The 17,585-nt window shown below is 36.9% G+C and overlaps 1 protein-coding gene and 1 long non-coding RNA gene across 5 annotated transcripts in view; one reads left to right on the plus strand and one right to left on the minus strand.

Moving 5' to 3' along the window:
• LOC135361979 (uncharacterized) overlaps positions 1-17,585 on the minus strand; it is a 69,412-nt gene that overhangs the window by 26,288 nt on the left and 25,539 nt on the right. For both annotated transcript variants that reach the window (XR_010406290.1, XR_010406289.1), the window contains exon 2: positions 13,476-13,607. This is a non-coding gene — a long non-coding RNA (uncharacterized LOC135361979). The remainder of the gene's footprint in view (positions 1-13,475; positions 13,608-17,585) is intronic.
• Positions 1-17,585, plus strand: part of LOC123851151 (phosphatidylinositol-binding clathrin assembly protein-like) — a 43,735-nt gene that overhangs the window by 11,326 nt on the left and 14,824 nt on the right. The window contains exons 9-13 of one of the 3 annotated variants that reach the window (XM_064574785.1): positions 1,135-1,214; positions 2,596-2,672; positions 6,969-7,052; positions 7,162-7,192; positions 11,716-11,842. In XM_064574785.1, coding sequence (XP_064430855.1) covers positions 1,135-1,214; positions 2,596-2,672; positions 6,969-7,052; positions 7,162-7,192; positions 11,716-11,842 — 399 coding nt within the window. Of the gene's footprint in view, positions 1-1,134; positions 1,215-2,595; positions 2,673-6,968; positions 7,053-7,161; positions 7,193-7,615; positions 8,067-11,715; positions 11,843-17,585 lie in introns of those variants that run through there. The other 2 variants (XM_045884728.3, XM_064574786.1) reach the window with 2 other exon arrangements.

The raw sequence follows: 17,585 nt of genomic DNA on the forward strand, positions 1-17,585 counted from the left end.
ATCTACACTTCCATTGTAAAGCGCCTTGGTGCGTTTTAAGTTTCCGGTAGTCCTAAGCAGTGTTCTGCTAATCACGTCTGCTAACCTTGGGCAGCGGCATGGCCACAGATTTATAGCTGTCAGTGAATTGTCTGAAAACAACTCGGATGAAAAGGATTCTTTCCAGCAAACATTGTTCAAATTTCCTGATAACTGTTGTTATTTTGTTATTTTAGTTATTCTTTGGTAGTTATTTTGTTATATATTTATTGAATGACTGAATGAATGAACCAGTATACTCTATCCCTTTGGCAACCGTGTGTCTGCCCTGATCATTTTTGGGTGTCCCATTGCCCCTTCTTGCCCATCTTGTATGCTTGAGGCTTTGAGGTTCACCCGAGGCTGCAGATGTCCTGGTCTTTCCACTGTTGAGGTGCCTGTGGGCTTCGTCAAGGGACAGATTCTCTAAGTCTTCTGTACTCAGGGTGCCCACATTGTGAAGAGGCATTCCTGGACAGGTCTTCTCCTGGTCCCCACATTTGGCTCCAACGCCCTCTGAGCAGGTATCTGCTTGGCTGTGTCATTCTCACTGAGTGCTAGGTAGGCCCCTCTGTTTTCAGGCCCATGTGTTTGTTGCCCTTCCTTGTGAAGGAGTCAAAAATAATGATTTCAAGTCCAAAAGAGATAGATGTTTTAGCAGTCCTTTGGCCATTTTTAAAAAAATGTACGCGAAAGCACAGTTTGAAAATCTGATTTGATATCAAGATGCTGCTTTTCATAATGAATTTGTTTGTAGCAATTGCAGTTGACCCTTGAACAACATGGGTTTGAACTATGCAGGTCCACTTATATGTGGAGCTTTTTTCTATAAATATATTGGAAAGTTTTTTGGAGATTTGCGACAATTTGAAAAAACTCACAGATGAACTGTGTAGCCTACAAATACTGAAAAAATGAAGAAAAAGTTAAGTATTGTGAGAATACAGCACATAATACATATAACATACAAAATCTGTGTTAATAGACTGTTTATGTTATTGGTTGTTCATTCATAGGTGTCTTCATTCTTGTTCAGAACCTTTTTATGATGTAAGAGAGTATGAATTTGCTAAGAACTTTCAGAAAATATGTCTCTCACAATAACTTTATCTTCAGGCACCCCACAGTTTACTTGAAGCGCTAAAACAGCATTTAGCTTCTTTGGAAGAGAACAATGACAGTTTGCTTCCTTACAGGTAAGATAATAAATGTCTTAATTTAGATTACTTTTGTTTCTCTGTAAATAATTTCCCTATTTTTAACAATATGAAAGTGACTAAGTAAATAATAGGCTTTGAACATGCTGGAACACATTTTAAATGATAATATGGAAGAGAGGTTTTCAGTCTTTTCGGGGATCCCATACTCTCCACAGGGGTGATATGCTTCCCAAGGAAACATCTTTTATTATGTTGAATGATTCTCAAAGTCAGAAGTTGGGACTGGAATAAACCCTCTTTTGAAGAATTTGATTTCTTCTCTTAGAGGCTCCTCTAGTGAGAATAACTGTTGTAGACGATTATTTAATATTTATCCACAAAACAGTGTGCATAGTAACATTCAAGATCTGTGTCTATACACATGTATATGCACATACATATATACACTCCTCTATATAAGAATATATATATATACACCCCCCCCCACTCCAGCAACCCTCAGTTTGTTTCCTGAGATTAAGAATTCCTCACATCAGTGAGGTCATATGATACATGTCTTTCTCTGATTGACTTATTTCACTTAGCATAATACCCTCTAGGGAGGGATGGGGTGGCTGGGTGATGGACATTGGGGAGGTAATGTGCTATGGTGAGCGCTGTGAATTGTGTAAGACTGATAATCACAGACCTTTACCTCTGAAACAAATAATACATTATATGTTAAAAAAAAAAGAAGAAGAAGATAGGAAGGGAAAAATGAAGGGGAGGAAATCGGAGGTGGAGACAAGCCATGAGAGACTATGGACTCTGAGAAACAAACTGAGGGTTCTAGAGGGGAGGGGGGTGGGGGGATGGGTTAGCCTGGTGATGGGTATTAAGGAGGACACGTACTGAATGGAGCACTGGGTGTTATATGCAAACAATGAATCATGGAACACTACATCAAAAACTAATGATGTAATGTATGGTGATTAACATAACATAATAAAATAAAATTTAAAAAAGTATATATACAAATTAAATAATACAAATTTTGAGGTATATCACTTCAAAATGTTCATGTGAGTTATTTCTGAGTGGAAAAATTATGGTTGATTTCAATTTTCTTTTCTTTTCTTTTTTTTTTTTACTTTTCAGTATTGTTCAGAATTTCTATAAGGCTCATGTATTATTCATTCATTCCACTGTTTGGGTTATATTGATTACAATTGACTTATATTCATGTCCTATTAGACAATAAGTCTGTTGACTGTTTCTTTTCTTTATCATAGATAGATGTATAGTTGGTACAAAGTTGGATGGATGGAATAATGGATGGATAAATGGTTGAATTAAGGAAATGTAGGCTCAGCTGGGTAGGATATATGTGATTCTATTTATTCTCCAGTGTGTCTCATTTTTCTTGTAATCTTTTAAGTCTCCAGCATGCATTCATCCCCTCTATCCCAAATAATCCAGTTATGAAAGCTTCAGCAAGCAGAGCTTGGTTTGCAGGTAACATAACTCGATTATATGATTATATCAGTAATCACTGAAAGCAGAATTAGAGTCTTTAGTTCTTCCACTGCTTAACCACCTACTGTGTCTGTTGCCTCTTCCTGAAGCAGTCTTGGACCTAGTGATTTCATTTGTAGAATTTATCTAATGTATACATTCAGGGTTGTGAAATGATATATGAACGGGGATATCCGTTAACAATGTTGTGATAGCAAAATGACTATCAATAAGGGGCTTGTTTTTATGTACTGAAATGGAATGATCTCTAAGATATATTGTTAAATGGAAAATAAGCAAGGTGTGAAACAAAGTATAGTATGCTCCCATCTTCATTTTTAAAAACAGAAAAAAGAATATATACATTTGTATAATTTCTTAGAGAGTACTTCTGGAAAGATATACAAAAAATGAATAAAATGTACTGCCTCCACAAAGAACGTGGTGGTTCATGTAAAGGGATGGGTGGGAGAGTCCTCACTATACCATTTTGTAACTTTTGAATTTTGTACTTGTAAATAATTACTAATTAAAAGATAAATTTAACAAAGAAACACATACACAAATACAGTGTGATACTTTGTTATGCTTAACATGGAAGTCTTTTGTAACCTCTTAAGTTTAGTTTGCCTCATACTTCAGTAGTGTGCTGAATTTTCAGGAATTTTGCAAGCTGGTTGATGTCACATTGGTAACTTGAAATTGGCCATGATGAAAGTATTTACACCACAGAAATGGACAAACACTGTAAGACAGGCCTTTTGTTTTTCTTGGAGAGCTGGTTGTTATACATTTCCTGGCACATGACAGCTCATAATCAGTCATATTCTGTTCTTTAATGGGTGATTGCGTTTTCAGTGATGTCACTTGATCCTCTAGACACAAATTCATGTAATAATGTTATATTACCATAGAGTTTATATTGTTTGAATTAAAGTTTGTTCTCAATTTAACCTGAAGACTTAAACTGTATCTATTTTAAATGTTTTTACTTTTCTTTTGTACATATACTCTCAATGGACACAACTTCTGCATTTTCAATGGGTGAGTTTGACCAAAATTTTGAGGAACATAAGTCCTTTGAGTAAAATCCTACTATAGCAAAAGTGGCACGTTTGATTTGTTTCCAAAAGAATGACTGCTTTTCTGAGTTCCCGTGGTTTTTACAAGAAGGGTAAATATAGTATTTGACAAGCTGTGGCTTCAGTCTGTTGTAAATGTGAGTTCCAAACCAAGTATAGGGGGAATGGGGAGCTCCTACCATTCTGTTATAAAGCCCTATGGCTTGCCTTTACCCTCACTGCTTGAACCAATTCTGTTGACAATCCTATGATCAGCCGAAAGCACGTTTTTTCTTAAATCACTGATTTAAAAGTACCTGCCATGAAACCGGAGTGCTTGGGTTCAATTTTCACTCTACCATTCATGGATGGTGTGACTTTGGGCAGACCACTTAACCTCTCTGTGCCTTAGCTTCCTGATCCTCATAAGGTTGCTGTCAGGATAAATGAATCAATACTTCTAAAGTGCTTAGAACAGGGCTTGACCCATGTGTTACTTAGAAATGCATTTTAAAATTTCATGTATATGGGAAATGGGGATATTTTAATCTTATTTTTTATTTTAATTCCAGTATAGTGAACATGCAGTGTTATATTAGTTCCAAGTGTACAATATAGTGATTCAACACTTTCATACAACACCTGGGGCTCCTCAGGACAAGTGCCCTCCTTCATCCCCATCACCTATTTCACCCATCCCGCCACACACCTCCCCTCTGCTGACCATCAGTGTGTTCTCCATAGTTAAGAGTCTGTTTTGTCTCTCTCTTCCCCCGCCCCGTGATCCTTTGTTTTGTTTCTTAAATTCCACATGTGAGTGAAATCATACGGTATTTGTCTTTCTCTGATTGACTCATTTCGCTTAGCGTAATACCCTCTAGCTCCATCCACGTCATTGCAAATGGCACGATTTCATTCTTTTTGATGGTTGAGTAATATTTCATTGTGTATATATACCACATCTTGTTCATCCATTCATCTATCAATGGACACTTGGACCATTTCCATAATTTGGCTATAGTCAATAATGCTGCTATAATGTAGGGATGCACATATCCGTTTACATTAGTGTTTTTGTATTTTGTGGGTAAATACCCAGTAGTGAGATTACTGGAAAATAAACTAGTCCTATTTTTAACTTTTTGAGGACCCTGCATATTGTTTTCTACAGTGGCTGCACCAGTTTGCATTCCCACCAACACTGCAAGAGGGTTCCTTTTTCTCCACATCTTTGCCAACACCTGTTGTTTCCTGTGGTGTTGATTTTAGCCATTCTGACAGATGTGAGGTGGTATGTCATTGTAGTTTTGATTTGTATTTTCCTGATGCTGAGTGATGTTGAGCATCTTTTCATGTGTCTATTGGATAAATGGGATCTTCTAATGATCTTTTTTGCTACCGAATTCTAGCTTACTTGCACTGTGTCAAAGAACCTTCTTTATAATTTCAGTCCTTTGGAATCTGTTGATACTTGCTTCATGGCCCAGCATATAATCATTTTTTTTTGGTAGAAGTTTTATGTGCACTGGAAAACTGTATCCTGTAATTGCTGGATACAGTGTTCTGTGTATGTCCATTAGGTTGAGGTTGTTAATTGTGTTGTTCAAATCCTCTGTATCTTCATTATTTTGCCTGCTTGTTCATAGAGTTACTAAGAAAGGTATGTTAAAATTTCCCTTGCTTCCTCATAAGCTATGTTAAGCACTATTTTTATCCTCCACGCCACTATATGACTCTTGTCAAAGTCACCAGTCACCTCCATGTTGCAAGATCTGATGGTGATTACTTGGTCTTCCTCTTATTAGGCCCCCTAGTTCATCACTCCCACTTCCTTTATACACTTTCTTCAGTTTGCCTATTGGTTTTCTTATGCGACTCTTGGCTCTTTTTTAGACTTTTTTTTTTTATACTGATTTTCCCTCATTTCTCCTCTTTATGTATACTTTTTCATTGCCTAGATGACCTCATCCAGACTCAAGGCCTTAAATACTGTTTACATGATAAGGACTCCCAAATTAGTATCTCTAGTTACAGACATTTCTCTTGGACTCCAGAATTATATATCCAAGTGTCTATCCAGTGGTTTCACTTGAATTATCTAATAGGGTTCTACAACTCAATATGTCTAAAACTAAGCTTCTGATATTCCATCCCAAACCTGCTGATTTTACAGTTGACCACTTCTCACTATCTTCAGTGCTACCACCCTAGTTCAAGTTACCATCACTTCTTAGCTTCTTCCCTTGCCCTCTACAGTCCATTCTTTACATAGCAGAGTGATCCGATTAAAATACAAGTCAGATGGATCATGTCTCTCCTCTGTTCAAATCCCTCTAGTGGCTTCCCCATCTCAGGGAAGTTGGCCTAAGATGGTGGCCTCAGAGTAAAATGCAAAGTCCTTACAATTCTTTACAAGGCCCTCAATTGCCTTTCTGACTCCTTTGATTACTCTGACTCCAGACACATTGGCCTCCTCACTATTCTTCAAATATACTCCTTCCTGAGGGCCTTTGCTCATGTTGTTCCTTCTGCTGGGTCCACATGGTTCACTTTTCACATACTTTAGGTCTTTACTTAAAAGTCCTCTTCTCGAGGCACCTGGGTGGCTCAGTCGTTAAGCGTCTGCCTTCGGCTCAGGTCATGATCCCAGGGTCCCTGGGATAGAGCCCCGCATTGGGCTCCCTGCTCAGCGGGAAGCCTGCTTCTCCCTCTCCCACTCCCCCTGCTTGTGTTTCCTCTCTCGCTGTGTCTCTCTCCGTCAAATAAATAAAATCTTTAAAAAAAAAAAAAGGTCCTCTTCTCAGTGAGCCTTTCCTATCTAAATTTACATACCCCCTCCCCCCCCAACATATCATACTTCTTTCTCTGTTATTTTTCCCTCGGCACTTACCACAATCTAACATATACTTCATTTGTATTGATTATTTTCTGTCTCCAGTGGAATGTAAGCTACAAGAAGGCAGGGATTTTTATCTTTTTTGTCTTCACTGGTGTATCTTTAGCACCTAGTATGGTGTCTAACGAATCCTCAATTAAAATGTATTTAATGAATAATTTTACATGACTTTATTTAAACTCATTAACCTAAGAACTTGATGTGCTGTTAGTTTGTAATGGGAGGTACATATATATCATTACTGATATAAATTTGGTTTAGTTTTTCATCTAATTCTGTCTCTTATTTTCAGATTATCTTCCCTATATGATATATTATAACCAACATTACCTTCACAAGCCCACAAACCTGTTGGAGCCAGACAGCAATGTGGAAAAACCATAGCGAACAATCTGGATGGCTCACTTGCTAGCCTTGTAGGAAGTAAGCATCTATTTTTAAATCAATAATCCATATATATATATATATTTTAAATGCATTTTAAGAAAAAGTATACAAAATTAATGTAAAATTTGTTTGTTTTATGAAACAGATCTTAACCTTGGAGAAAGCCCAGTCAACAAGTAAGTTTTTATTATTTAAAAAGGACAGCCGATAACACATACATGTTAGAGGAAGAGACTCATGAGAATAACAACTAGAAAATAATTATTTTAGAATTCGATATAGGAATCATTAGTTACAAAACTCTATAATATGTGAATTTTTTTTCCTTCAAAAATTAAAGTAGAGAATTTACTCTTTATATTCTATCCCAGTTTTTGTAGGTGAAGTTCTTGGTTAAAGTGCAATGTATTATGTATTGCATGGTTCTCCTTCTACCCCTCTGACAATCCCTTTATGGTTCATCTGAAGGATCTTCTTTTTCTAAGCATGTTTTAAATATTGGCATTTCTCAAATTTTTTGTACTTTTGGTTCTTTTCTTACTTTATTATATAGACTGTATTAAATGAATAATACTTATTTTTTATTTTGTTAAACAAAGACAATAAAACCACCAGTTGGAGCTCCTCAGCATCTTAAGATAATCAATGTTACTTCAGTGTGTGAATCCCTACATTTTCAGCCAAAAAAACCTCCAAAAAGCAGGCAAATTGAAACCAAAGGAAGGCAGAAGTGATAATATTAACAACAAACACTGTGGAATGTAAGTTTAAAATCACTAAACAGAATAAGGAAGGATATCATACAATGATAAAAGACACTTATTATGGAGACACTGTTTTGTGTATACACAAATTTAAATATATAAGGTAAAAATTATTAGAAATACAGGAAGAACTTAAGAAAAGAAAATAATAAATAATAATCCTGAGTGTGTGCAACCAAAAAGAAAAACATGACAAAAAACTAAAGAATTTTACAGGCTACATTCTGTCATAATCTAATGAAATCAGAACTTGTTAATAAAAAATTGGGCATGAAAATCTTAACTATTTGTAAGTTTAACCTTTGCCAAAGAGGAAATACATAGTTTGATAACTATCAAAAGGTAAACTCAGAGGAAAATTTCATTGTAAAAAAGAGAAATTAATAAGAATTTAGTTTTTATCTTAAGAAATCTATGTAAAATTGTAAAAAAACAAATTAGATAAAATTTATAAAGATAAAAGCTCAAATTAATAAAATTGCAAACAAAAACAAATAAACGCAAAACATTTCTTTGTAAAGTCCAATAAAAGAAGATCCTCTGACTAAGCAGAAAAGAGTGTAAAAGTATAACAACATGAAGATTAAGAGGGCTGACATGACCACAGGTGTAGGCGAGACTAAAATAATAAAAGCAAATACTTTATGCAACAGTTTGGCAACAACATATTTGAAAATTGGGAGTAAATTGATGATTTCCAGGCAAAATATAAACAACAAAATTCATCCAAGAAACATGTATGGACCAAATACCACACAAGGTTTTTTTTTTTTTTTTTAGTGTGATGTTATTTATTTATTTATTTACTTATTTATTTTTTAAAGATTTTATTTATTATTTATTTTTTTAAATTTTATTTTATTATGTTATGTTAATCACCATACATTACATCATTAGTTTTTGATGTGGTGATCCACGATTCATTGTTTGCGTATAACACCCAGTACTCCATGCAGAACGTGCCCTCTTTTTTTTTTTTTTTTAAGATTTTATTTATTTATTTGAGACAGAGAGAATGAGAGGGAGGAGGGTCAGAGGGAGAAGCAGACTCCCCGCCGAGCAGGGAGCCCGATGCGGGACTCGATCCCGGGACTCCAGGATCATGACCTGAGCCGAAGGCAGTCGCTTAACCAACTGAGCCACCCAGGCGCCCTGGAACGTGCCCTCTTTAATACCCATCACTGGGCTAACCCATTCCCCCACCCCCCTCCCCTCTAGAACCCTCAGTTTGTTTCTCAGAGTCCATCGTCTCTCATGGTTCGTCTTCCCCTCCAATTCCCCCCCCTTCATTCTTCCCTTCCTTCTCCTAATGTCCTCCATGCTATTCCTTATGTTCCACATATAAGTGAAACATATGATAATTGACTTTCTCTGCTTGACTTATTTCACTTAGCGTAATCTCCTCCAGTCCCATCCACACATAAGTTTTTTTTTTTTTTTTAAAGATTTTATTTATTTATTTGAGACCGAGAGAATGAGAGAGACGGAGAGCACATGAGAGGGGGGAGAAGCAGACTCCCTGCCGAGCAGGGAGCCCGATGTGGGACTCGATCCAGGGACTCCAGGATCATGACCTGAGCCGAAGGCAGTCGCTTAACCAACTGAGCCACCCAGGTGCCCCACACATAAGTTTTTAAAGAGGAATTATAGATCTGCTGATGTATCATGGGTTCCCGGCTGAGCTCACAAATACAATGAAACACCTCATCTGAGATGGTAGTACTGGAGGTGGTATAATGAAAAGCAGATGCGTCTGAGACATGTTTTGAAGGTAGAGTTGATAGGACCTGCTATTAGAGGTGAGGGAAAGAGGATTAGGGATGGTGCTTAAGTTTTTGGTTTGAGCTACTACATGGATGGTAATGTCACATATCGTGATGGGAAAGATTGAAGGAGAAATAGTTTCAGTTGGTAAGTTGAATTAAGCATTCCCTTTGACAGGTTTCAGATATGTATGAGACATCTAAGAGGTAGGTAAACATAGGAGTCTGGATTTTAGAGCTGGAGCTAAAAACTGTGGTAGTTAAAGCCATAAGGGCTTGATCACTTCATCTTGGTAGAGAATAAAGAGGATAATGGTAGGTCCAGAATTGAACTTTGAAACATCCTAGTATTGTGGGGATTGAACAGAAAAGGTTAAAGTGTCAAGAATTGAGGAAAACAAAGCACAAACAATGAATCAGGAATAAGTGTAACTTTGGATCTTTAATTACACTGGAAGCTAGAATACAGTACTTCAATCTGTTAAAAATTCTTAGTGAAATTTATTTTCAGTCTAGAATTTTGTACTCAGACAAGCTCTCAACCAAATGCAAGAGTTAAATAGACATTTTCAAAATTCAAAAGGCTCTAAGAAAAGAAAGAAGTAAACTAAGAGAGAGAAGCACATGGGATTCAGGGAAAAAGAGAGCCCTACTGAAGTGAGAGGTGGAGGGAATTCCCGATATAGCAACAGTGGAAATTCCAGGGTGACATTTCCTAGAGAGTAGCACATTAGATTGGAACAGAAGGATATAGAACTCCAAGAGGGATGTCTCCAGGAAAAAAATCCTTCAACTTGAGATAGTTATTATTTCCACTAGACCATAAGCTCCATGAAGGCAGGTATTTTCATCCGTTTTATATATTTTAAGCACCAAGAATAGTGCCTGGCACCTAGTAGATATTTAATGGATATTTGTTGAATGAATACGATGAATCCACATTTCACATGTGAGAAAACTGAGATATGGAGATTCTGTAACTTGCCCAACCTTATACAGTTATTAAGTGCCTGACGTGGGGTTTGAACCTAGGCAGTCTTGCTCTAGAGTCAGGGCTATTAACCTCCTTAGTGGTTTTATATATACATAAACTAGATTTTAAAGAGGTAGATGTGGGGGGCGCCTGGGTGGCTCGGTGGTTAAGCGTCAGCCTTCGACTTGGGTCATGATCTCCAGGTCCTGGGATCCAGCCCCATGTTGGGCTCCCAGCTCAGCGAGTCTGCTTCTCCCTCTCCCTCTGCTCTCCCCCTACCTGTGCTTTTTCTGTTTCTGTATCTCTCTCAAATGAATAAAATCTTTAAAAAAAATAAAGATGTAGATGTGGAAAGGTAGGAGGGGAAGTAGGATATGGTGTAAGTGATAGATCTTCCAAAGAAAATTAATAATAAGAAAAGAGTGGCTACCTTTTGGAAGGGGAAGTGGTGACTGATGTTTTGGTTTTGGATCTTTTAGCCTTAAGACTTTTTAAACTCTGTGTCACGTAGATAAAACTTAAATTTATCTAAGTCAAATGACAAATATGGAATAAATAGGAGCTTTTAGAGACAAGAACCATAAGAGTTTGTTTCCTTTTTGTTCTATTAATCCTCATATGATATATTTTCTATCTAGTATTATTTATTCTCCTAAATAACTTTAATTCTATGAAGCGGATAGGTAAAGCATTGTTTATCTCCATTTTACAAATAAAGGAAGAAGTTACTTAATCAAGGTCACACAGCTAGTGAATAGCCTCGTGGGGCTCCGAATGTAATACTTCTGCCTCTTAGCCTAGTGCCCCTTGACCTACTACCATGAGGGTATACTAGTTTTTTTCTCCAGATACACTATTAAGATAGTTTAGAATAAAATATATTCACTCAAGTCACTTTATTTATGGGAAACTGCTACTACTGAATTCTTTCTATTAACTCTCAAACTTCATTAGTGGGGAATTTAAACTTGGCATTATCTAGCAAAACCCAGTAGAAACTTCTAGTTTTGAAATGATAACTTAATTTCCTATACAAAAACAGCCAATGGTCTTTTTTTTGGCGTTGTTTTGTGATTCCGTCCTATTATCTCTTACCTGTTGAGAAGCATGAATATTGTCTCAAGGGCTGTATCCTGATAATGTTTAAATCATAGATTTGTCAGTCTCTAAAATGGGCTGATTTATAAATCCCATCTTAGATCTGACAGGAAGTGGCCTCAGCCTTCAGAGATGGAAATTCCTGGTGGAATGAAGTGGCAGTTGAATACCTACACCTGCACATCAACGCTCTGGAAACATGTTTCTATTCCTCCTGTTCCCCACATGGTAATGTTTATTAGGTATTATTACCTAGAATGCTAGAATGGTAGCCGTAGATCAAAAGAAAGAGATTTGAGAGAGAGAACTGACAGGAGTTGCTAATAGATTGAAAGTTGAAATATGGGTCCCCAATAAATTATCTGCAATTCTAAAATTCAAAAAGCTCCAGAAAACAAGGTTTTTTGTGGGTTTTTTTTGTGTTTTTTTTTTTTTTGTTAAGTTTGCAACAAACTGTTTTGGCTGCAAAACTTTATCTGAACTCAGATGAGGCTGTAGTTATTATTTATCTAACTGTAAATATTCACACATGAATTTTGCATTTGTGTTTTGCTGCAGAGATATTAATGTGTTTGATTAACAGGGAGCTATTCCAGCCCCCCTGGGGTGTTACTAATATATTCTTTGTGTAATTTCTAAATTATTTTTCCAAAATACAAAACATTTTGAATTCCAAAATACATTTGGCCCCAAGGGCTTAAGGATGTGGACCTGTGCTATTTTTATATGATTTTGCTTTAAAACTGCATATTATCTATTGAGTACACAGTGACTTTGTTTTCCTAATATGCAGCTGAGGTACTTCTAGGAATGAGAGTTTTGAGAGGATTTGGGAAACAGGAGTAAGTAATTTCAAAATGTACTGAGGAAAGGTGTGGCTGCTTCATAGTGGACACAGATGACTAAGAACCTAGCAAGGGTATAGCAAGGGAATTTTGGGGTTTGGAATGAACAGGAAGAAGTGTAGGAACAACCTAACAGTTGGGGTCAAATTTACATTAGAAAAGCTATTAATATTATTCCCTTATTTTCCTTTAAATGGCTGCAAGATCTGGTGATTTCCGTTCTTTCACTCTTGATATTGGTGATTTGTGTCTTCTGTTTTTGGCAATCTTGCTCTACAGAGTTATCAATTTTGTTGATTGTATCAAAGAACCAACTTTTAGTTTTATTGAATTTTCTCTATTGGCTTTCTGTTTTTAATTGTATTGATTTCTGCTTTTATCTTTGTTATTTCCCTCCTTCTGCTTGACTTGAGCTTATTTTGCTCTTCTCCTAGTTTCTGAAGAAAGCAGTTTGGATTATGGATTTGATACTTTTCTAATATATTGTTTAATGGTATAAAACTCCCACTAAGTCCCTGCTTTAGATGTTTTATTTTCATTTTCGTCCAGTTCAATGTATTTTTAATTTCTTTTTGACTCAGAGATTATTTAGAGGTATGTTGTTTAACTTTTATTTTCTGTTTTTTCCCTCTATTCATCATCATTGTTGTTCCTCTGTTTCTTCTTTCTTGCCTTCTTTTGGGTTCTTTGAATATATTTTGGAATAGTATTTCCTTTTAATTTATATGTTGTGATTTGGACTATATCTCTCTGTATGGTTTCTTAGTGTTTGCTCTAGCATGTACAAAATACATACTTTTCACAGTCCATTTAGAATAAGAATTTTACCATTTCAATTGGAGCGTAAAAGCATTAGCACCATATAGGTCCCCTTACCTTCCTCCTTTTATGTTACATTGAAAAGACCAATCAGATTAAAAAAAAAAAAAAAAGGAAAGGACCAATCAGACAATCTTACACTTTTTGCAGAACTCAAGAATGGGAGAATAGCCTGTTATATCTACTGAGATACTTACCATTTCTGTTGCTTTTCCTTCATTTCTTCTAGTATCATTTCCTTTCTACCTGAAGAACATCCATTAGCAATTCTGGCGATGAATTCTCTTATTGTTCCTTCATTTGAGAATGGCTTCATTTCACCTTTAATCCTAAAGCAATTTAAAAAATTTTTTTATTGTTATGTTAATCACCATACATTACATCATTAGTTTTTGATGTAGTGTTCCAATCCTAAAGCAATTTTTACTGGATACAGAATTCTGGAGTGACAGTTCTTTTCTTTTAGCATTTGAAAGATGGGCCACTTTATTCTGGCTTCATGGTTTCTGGTGAAAAATCCTTATTCTGGCTTCATGGTTTCTGGTGAAAAATCCTGTCATCTGAATCATTTGTTCCCCTGTAGATATTGCATAGTTTTTCTGTGGCTGCTTTCAGGATATTTTTCTCTGTCTTTCATTTTCAGAAGTTTGAATATGATGGCATGGATTTGGGGAGTTTATTCTGCTCAGGTTTGTACAGCTTCTTGAATCTGCATTTTTATATCTTTTGCCAAACTTGGGAAGTTTTCTGCCCTTAATGCTTCAAATGTTTTTTCAGCACTATAGTCATTCTCTTTCCCTTCTGTGACTCTGATGACACAAATATTAGACCTTTAGATTGTGGTCCCACTGGTCCCTGAGGCTCTTTGTTTCTTTTAAATCTTTTTTTTTCCTGTTCTCCAGAATAAATAATTCCATTGGTCTGTCTTCAAGTTCAGTGAATCTTTCCTCTGTCATCTGCATTCTGATATTGGGTCCTTCAATTGTGTATTTTTATCTCAGTTATTGCAGTTTTTAGTTGTGAAACTTCCATTTGTCTTTTCCTATATCTTCTGTTTCTTTGCTGATGCTTTCTATTTTATTTCAGGAGTGTTCATGATTACTCATTCAAGCATTTTATAATGGCCACTTGAAAGTCTTTGTCAGATAATTTCACCATCTGTGTCATCTCATCATTGGTGTATGTTGATTACCTTTTTGTCATGCAAGTTGAGATTTTTATGGCTCTTCATGGGTCAACTAATTTTGGATTGCGTCCTGGACATTCTTGACTATTATTTTGTTGGATTGCGTCCTGGACATTCTTGACTATTACTTTGTCTCTGGGCCTTATTAAATTTTATGGAGAATGTTGGTATTTGTGTTTTAGCAGGGATTTGACCTGGTTAGGTTTAAGCTGCACATTCTGCCTCCTTCTCTGGCCTGTGGTTCCAACCAGTGTCAGCTCGGTTTCTGCAGCCTTTGTGCTGCTATTCGGGCCTGTCCTGCATGTGTGCCACCCAATGGTCAGCCTGGGGCCTAGGTGTTGGCCTCTCCCCTGTAATCATTCTTCAGTATGTTCATCAAGATCAGATCTACCATTGTGTTTTCATTTTCATCTGTTTCCATGTAATTTTTGACTTATTCTTTGATTTCTTCTTTGACCTATTCATTGTTTAATAGCATGTTATTTAACTTCCATGTATTTGTGGGCTTTCCATATTTTTTCCTATGGTTGATTTCTAGTTTCATAGTGCTGTGGTCAGAAAAGATGCATGGTATGCCTTCTATCTTTTTGAATTTGCTGAGACCTGTTTTGTGACCTAATATGTCATCTATTCTGGAGAATGTTCCATGTGTGCTTGAAAAGAATGTGTATTCTGTTTTAGGATGGAATGTTCTCAATATATCTATTAAATTCATCAGTTCCAGTGTGTTATTCAAAGCCATTGTTTCCTTGTTGATTTTTTGTTTGGATAATCTGTCCATTGATGTAAGTGGGATGTCATAGTTCCCTACTATTATTTGTATTACTATCGGTTGATTCCTCTATGTTTGTTATTAACTGTTTTATGTATTTGGGGGTGCTCCCATGTTGGGTGCATAAATATTTGCAATTGTCGTATCTTCTTATTGGATCATCCTCTTTATGATTATATAGTGTCCTTCTTTGTCTTTTGTTACAGTCTTTGTTTTATTTTTTATTTTTTTTTAAAGATTTTATTTATTTAATTTGTCAGAGAGAGAGAGCACAAGCAGGGGGAGTGGCAGGCAGAAAGAGAAGCAGGCTCCCCACTGAGCAAGGAGTCCAGTGTGGGACTTGATCCCAGGACCCTGGGATCATGACCTGACCCGAAGGCAGATGCTTAACCGACTGAGCCACACAAGCATCCCTATTGTTTATTTTTTTAAAAGATTTTATTTATTTGTTTGAGAGAGAGCAGGGGGTAGGAGTGGAGGGAGAGGGAGAAGCAGATTCCCGGCTGAGCAGGGAGCCTGACAAGGGGTACAATCCCAGGATCCTGAGATCATGACCTGAGCTGAAGGCAGACGCTTAACTGACTAAGCAACCCAGGCGCCCCTACAGTCTTTGTTTTAAAGTCGATTTTGTATGATATAAATATTGCTACCCTGGCTTTCTTTTGACATCCATCTCCTGAGGCAAGGGAAATAAAAGCAAAGGTAAACTATTGGGACTACATTAAAATAAAAAGCTTCTGCACAGCAAAGGAAACAATCAACAAAACTAATAGGTAACCTATGGAATGGGAGAAGATACCTGCAAGTGACATATCCAGTAAAAGGTTAGTATCCAAAATCTATAAAGAACTTATCAAACTCAACACCCAAAAGATGAATAATCCAATTTAAAAATGGCCAGAAGACATGAACAGCCATTTCTCCAAGAAGACAATCAGATGGGCACTTGGGTGGCTCAGCTGGTTAAGTGTCTGCCTTTAGCTCAGGTCATGATCCCAGGGTCCTGAGATCGAGTCCCGCATTGAGCTCCTTGCTCAGCAGAGAGCCTGCTTCTCCCTCTCCCTCTGCTGCTCCCCCTGCTTGTGCAATCTCTCTCTCTTTCTCTCTTTGACAAATAAATAAATAAAATCTTAAAAGAAAGACATACAGATGGCCAACAGACACATGAAAAGATGCTCAGCATCACTCATCATCTGGGAGATGTAAATCAAACCCACAATGAGATATCCCCTCACAGCTGTCAGAATGGCTAAAAGCAACAACACAGGAAACTGCAGATGTTGGTGAGGATGGGGAGAAAAGGGGGAACCTCTTGCACTGTGGGAACGCAAACTAGCGCAGCCACTCTGAAAAATAGGGAGGGTCCTCAAAAGTTCAAAATAGAACTACCTTATCATCCAGCAATCACTACTGGGTATTTACCCAAAGCATACAAAAACCCTAATGCAAAGAGATACATGCATCCAAAAGTTTACTGCAGTATTGTTGACAGCAGCATTATTGACAGTATGGAAACAGCCCAGTGTCCATCGATAGATGAATGGATGAAGAAGATGTGGTATATATTTATAGTGGAATATTATTCAGCTCTAAAAAGAATGAAGTCTTCCCATTTGCAATGACATGGATGGAGCTAGAGAGTATTCTAATTGAAAACCTAACCCTCAGCCAAACCCTAACTCTAACCCCTAACTGTTAACCACTAAGCCCTAATCCTAAACCCTCACCCTGACCATAACCCTCTACCTAAATGCATCCCTCTGTAGAGGTCTCTGAACTGCAGGACAGTAGGCCCATACCCTTATCCCAGCCCTAACCCTAATGCTTATCCTTATGCCAACTCTACACCAAGCCCTACTCCAAGATCTAAGGAAAGAAAATATTTGGTGTATATATACAATGGTATGTTACTCAGGCATGAAGAACAAGGAAATCTTGCCATGTGTAATGACATGGATAGAGGTAGAGACTATTCTTTTTTTTTTTCTTGTAATTGAAAACCCAATCCTAAGCCAAACCCTAAACTTTACCCCTAACCACTAACTGCTAACACCTAACCCTAACCCATCAATCTATTACACTTGCCCTAAATTTATCCCTCTGTAGAGGTCTCTGAACTACAGAACAATAGGCTCATACTGTCACCCTGGCCATAACCCTAACCCTTACCCCTATTCCAGCCCTACACTGAACCCTACTCTAAGGTCTGAGGAAAGAAAAGATTTGGTAGATTTGGTGTGTATACACACACACACACACACACACACGAATATTACTCAGCCACAAAAAAGAATGAGATCTTGCCATTTGCAATGACAAGGATAGAGCTAGTATGCTAAGTGAACTAAG

This window comes from Mirounga angustirostris, unplaced genomic scaffold (genome assembly GCF_029215605.1).
Source record: "Mirounga angustirostris isolate CCGP_5_RB_7025 unplaced genomic scaffold, mMirAng1.0.hap1 SCAF_11, whole genome shotgun sequence".
NCBI lineage: Eukaryota > Metazoa > Chordata > Mammalia > Carnivora > Phocidae > Mirounga > Mirounga angustirostris.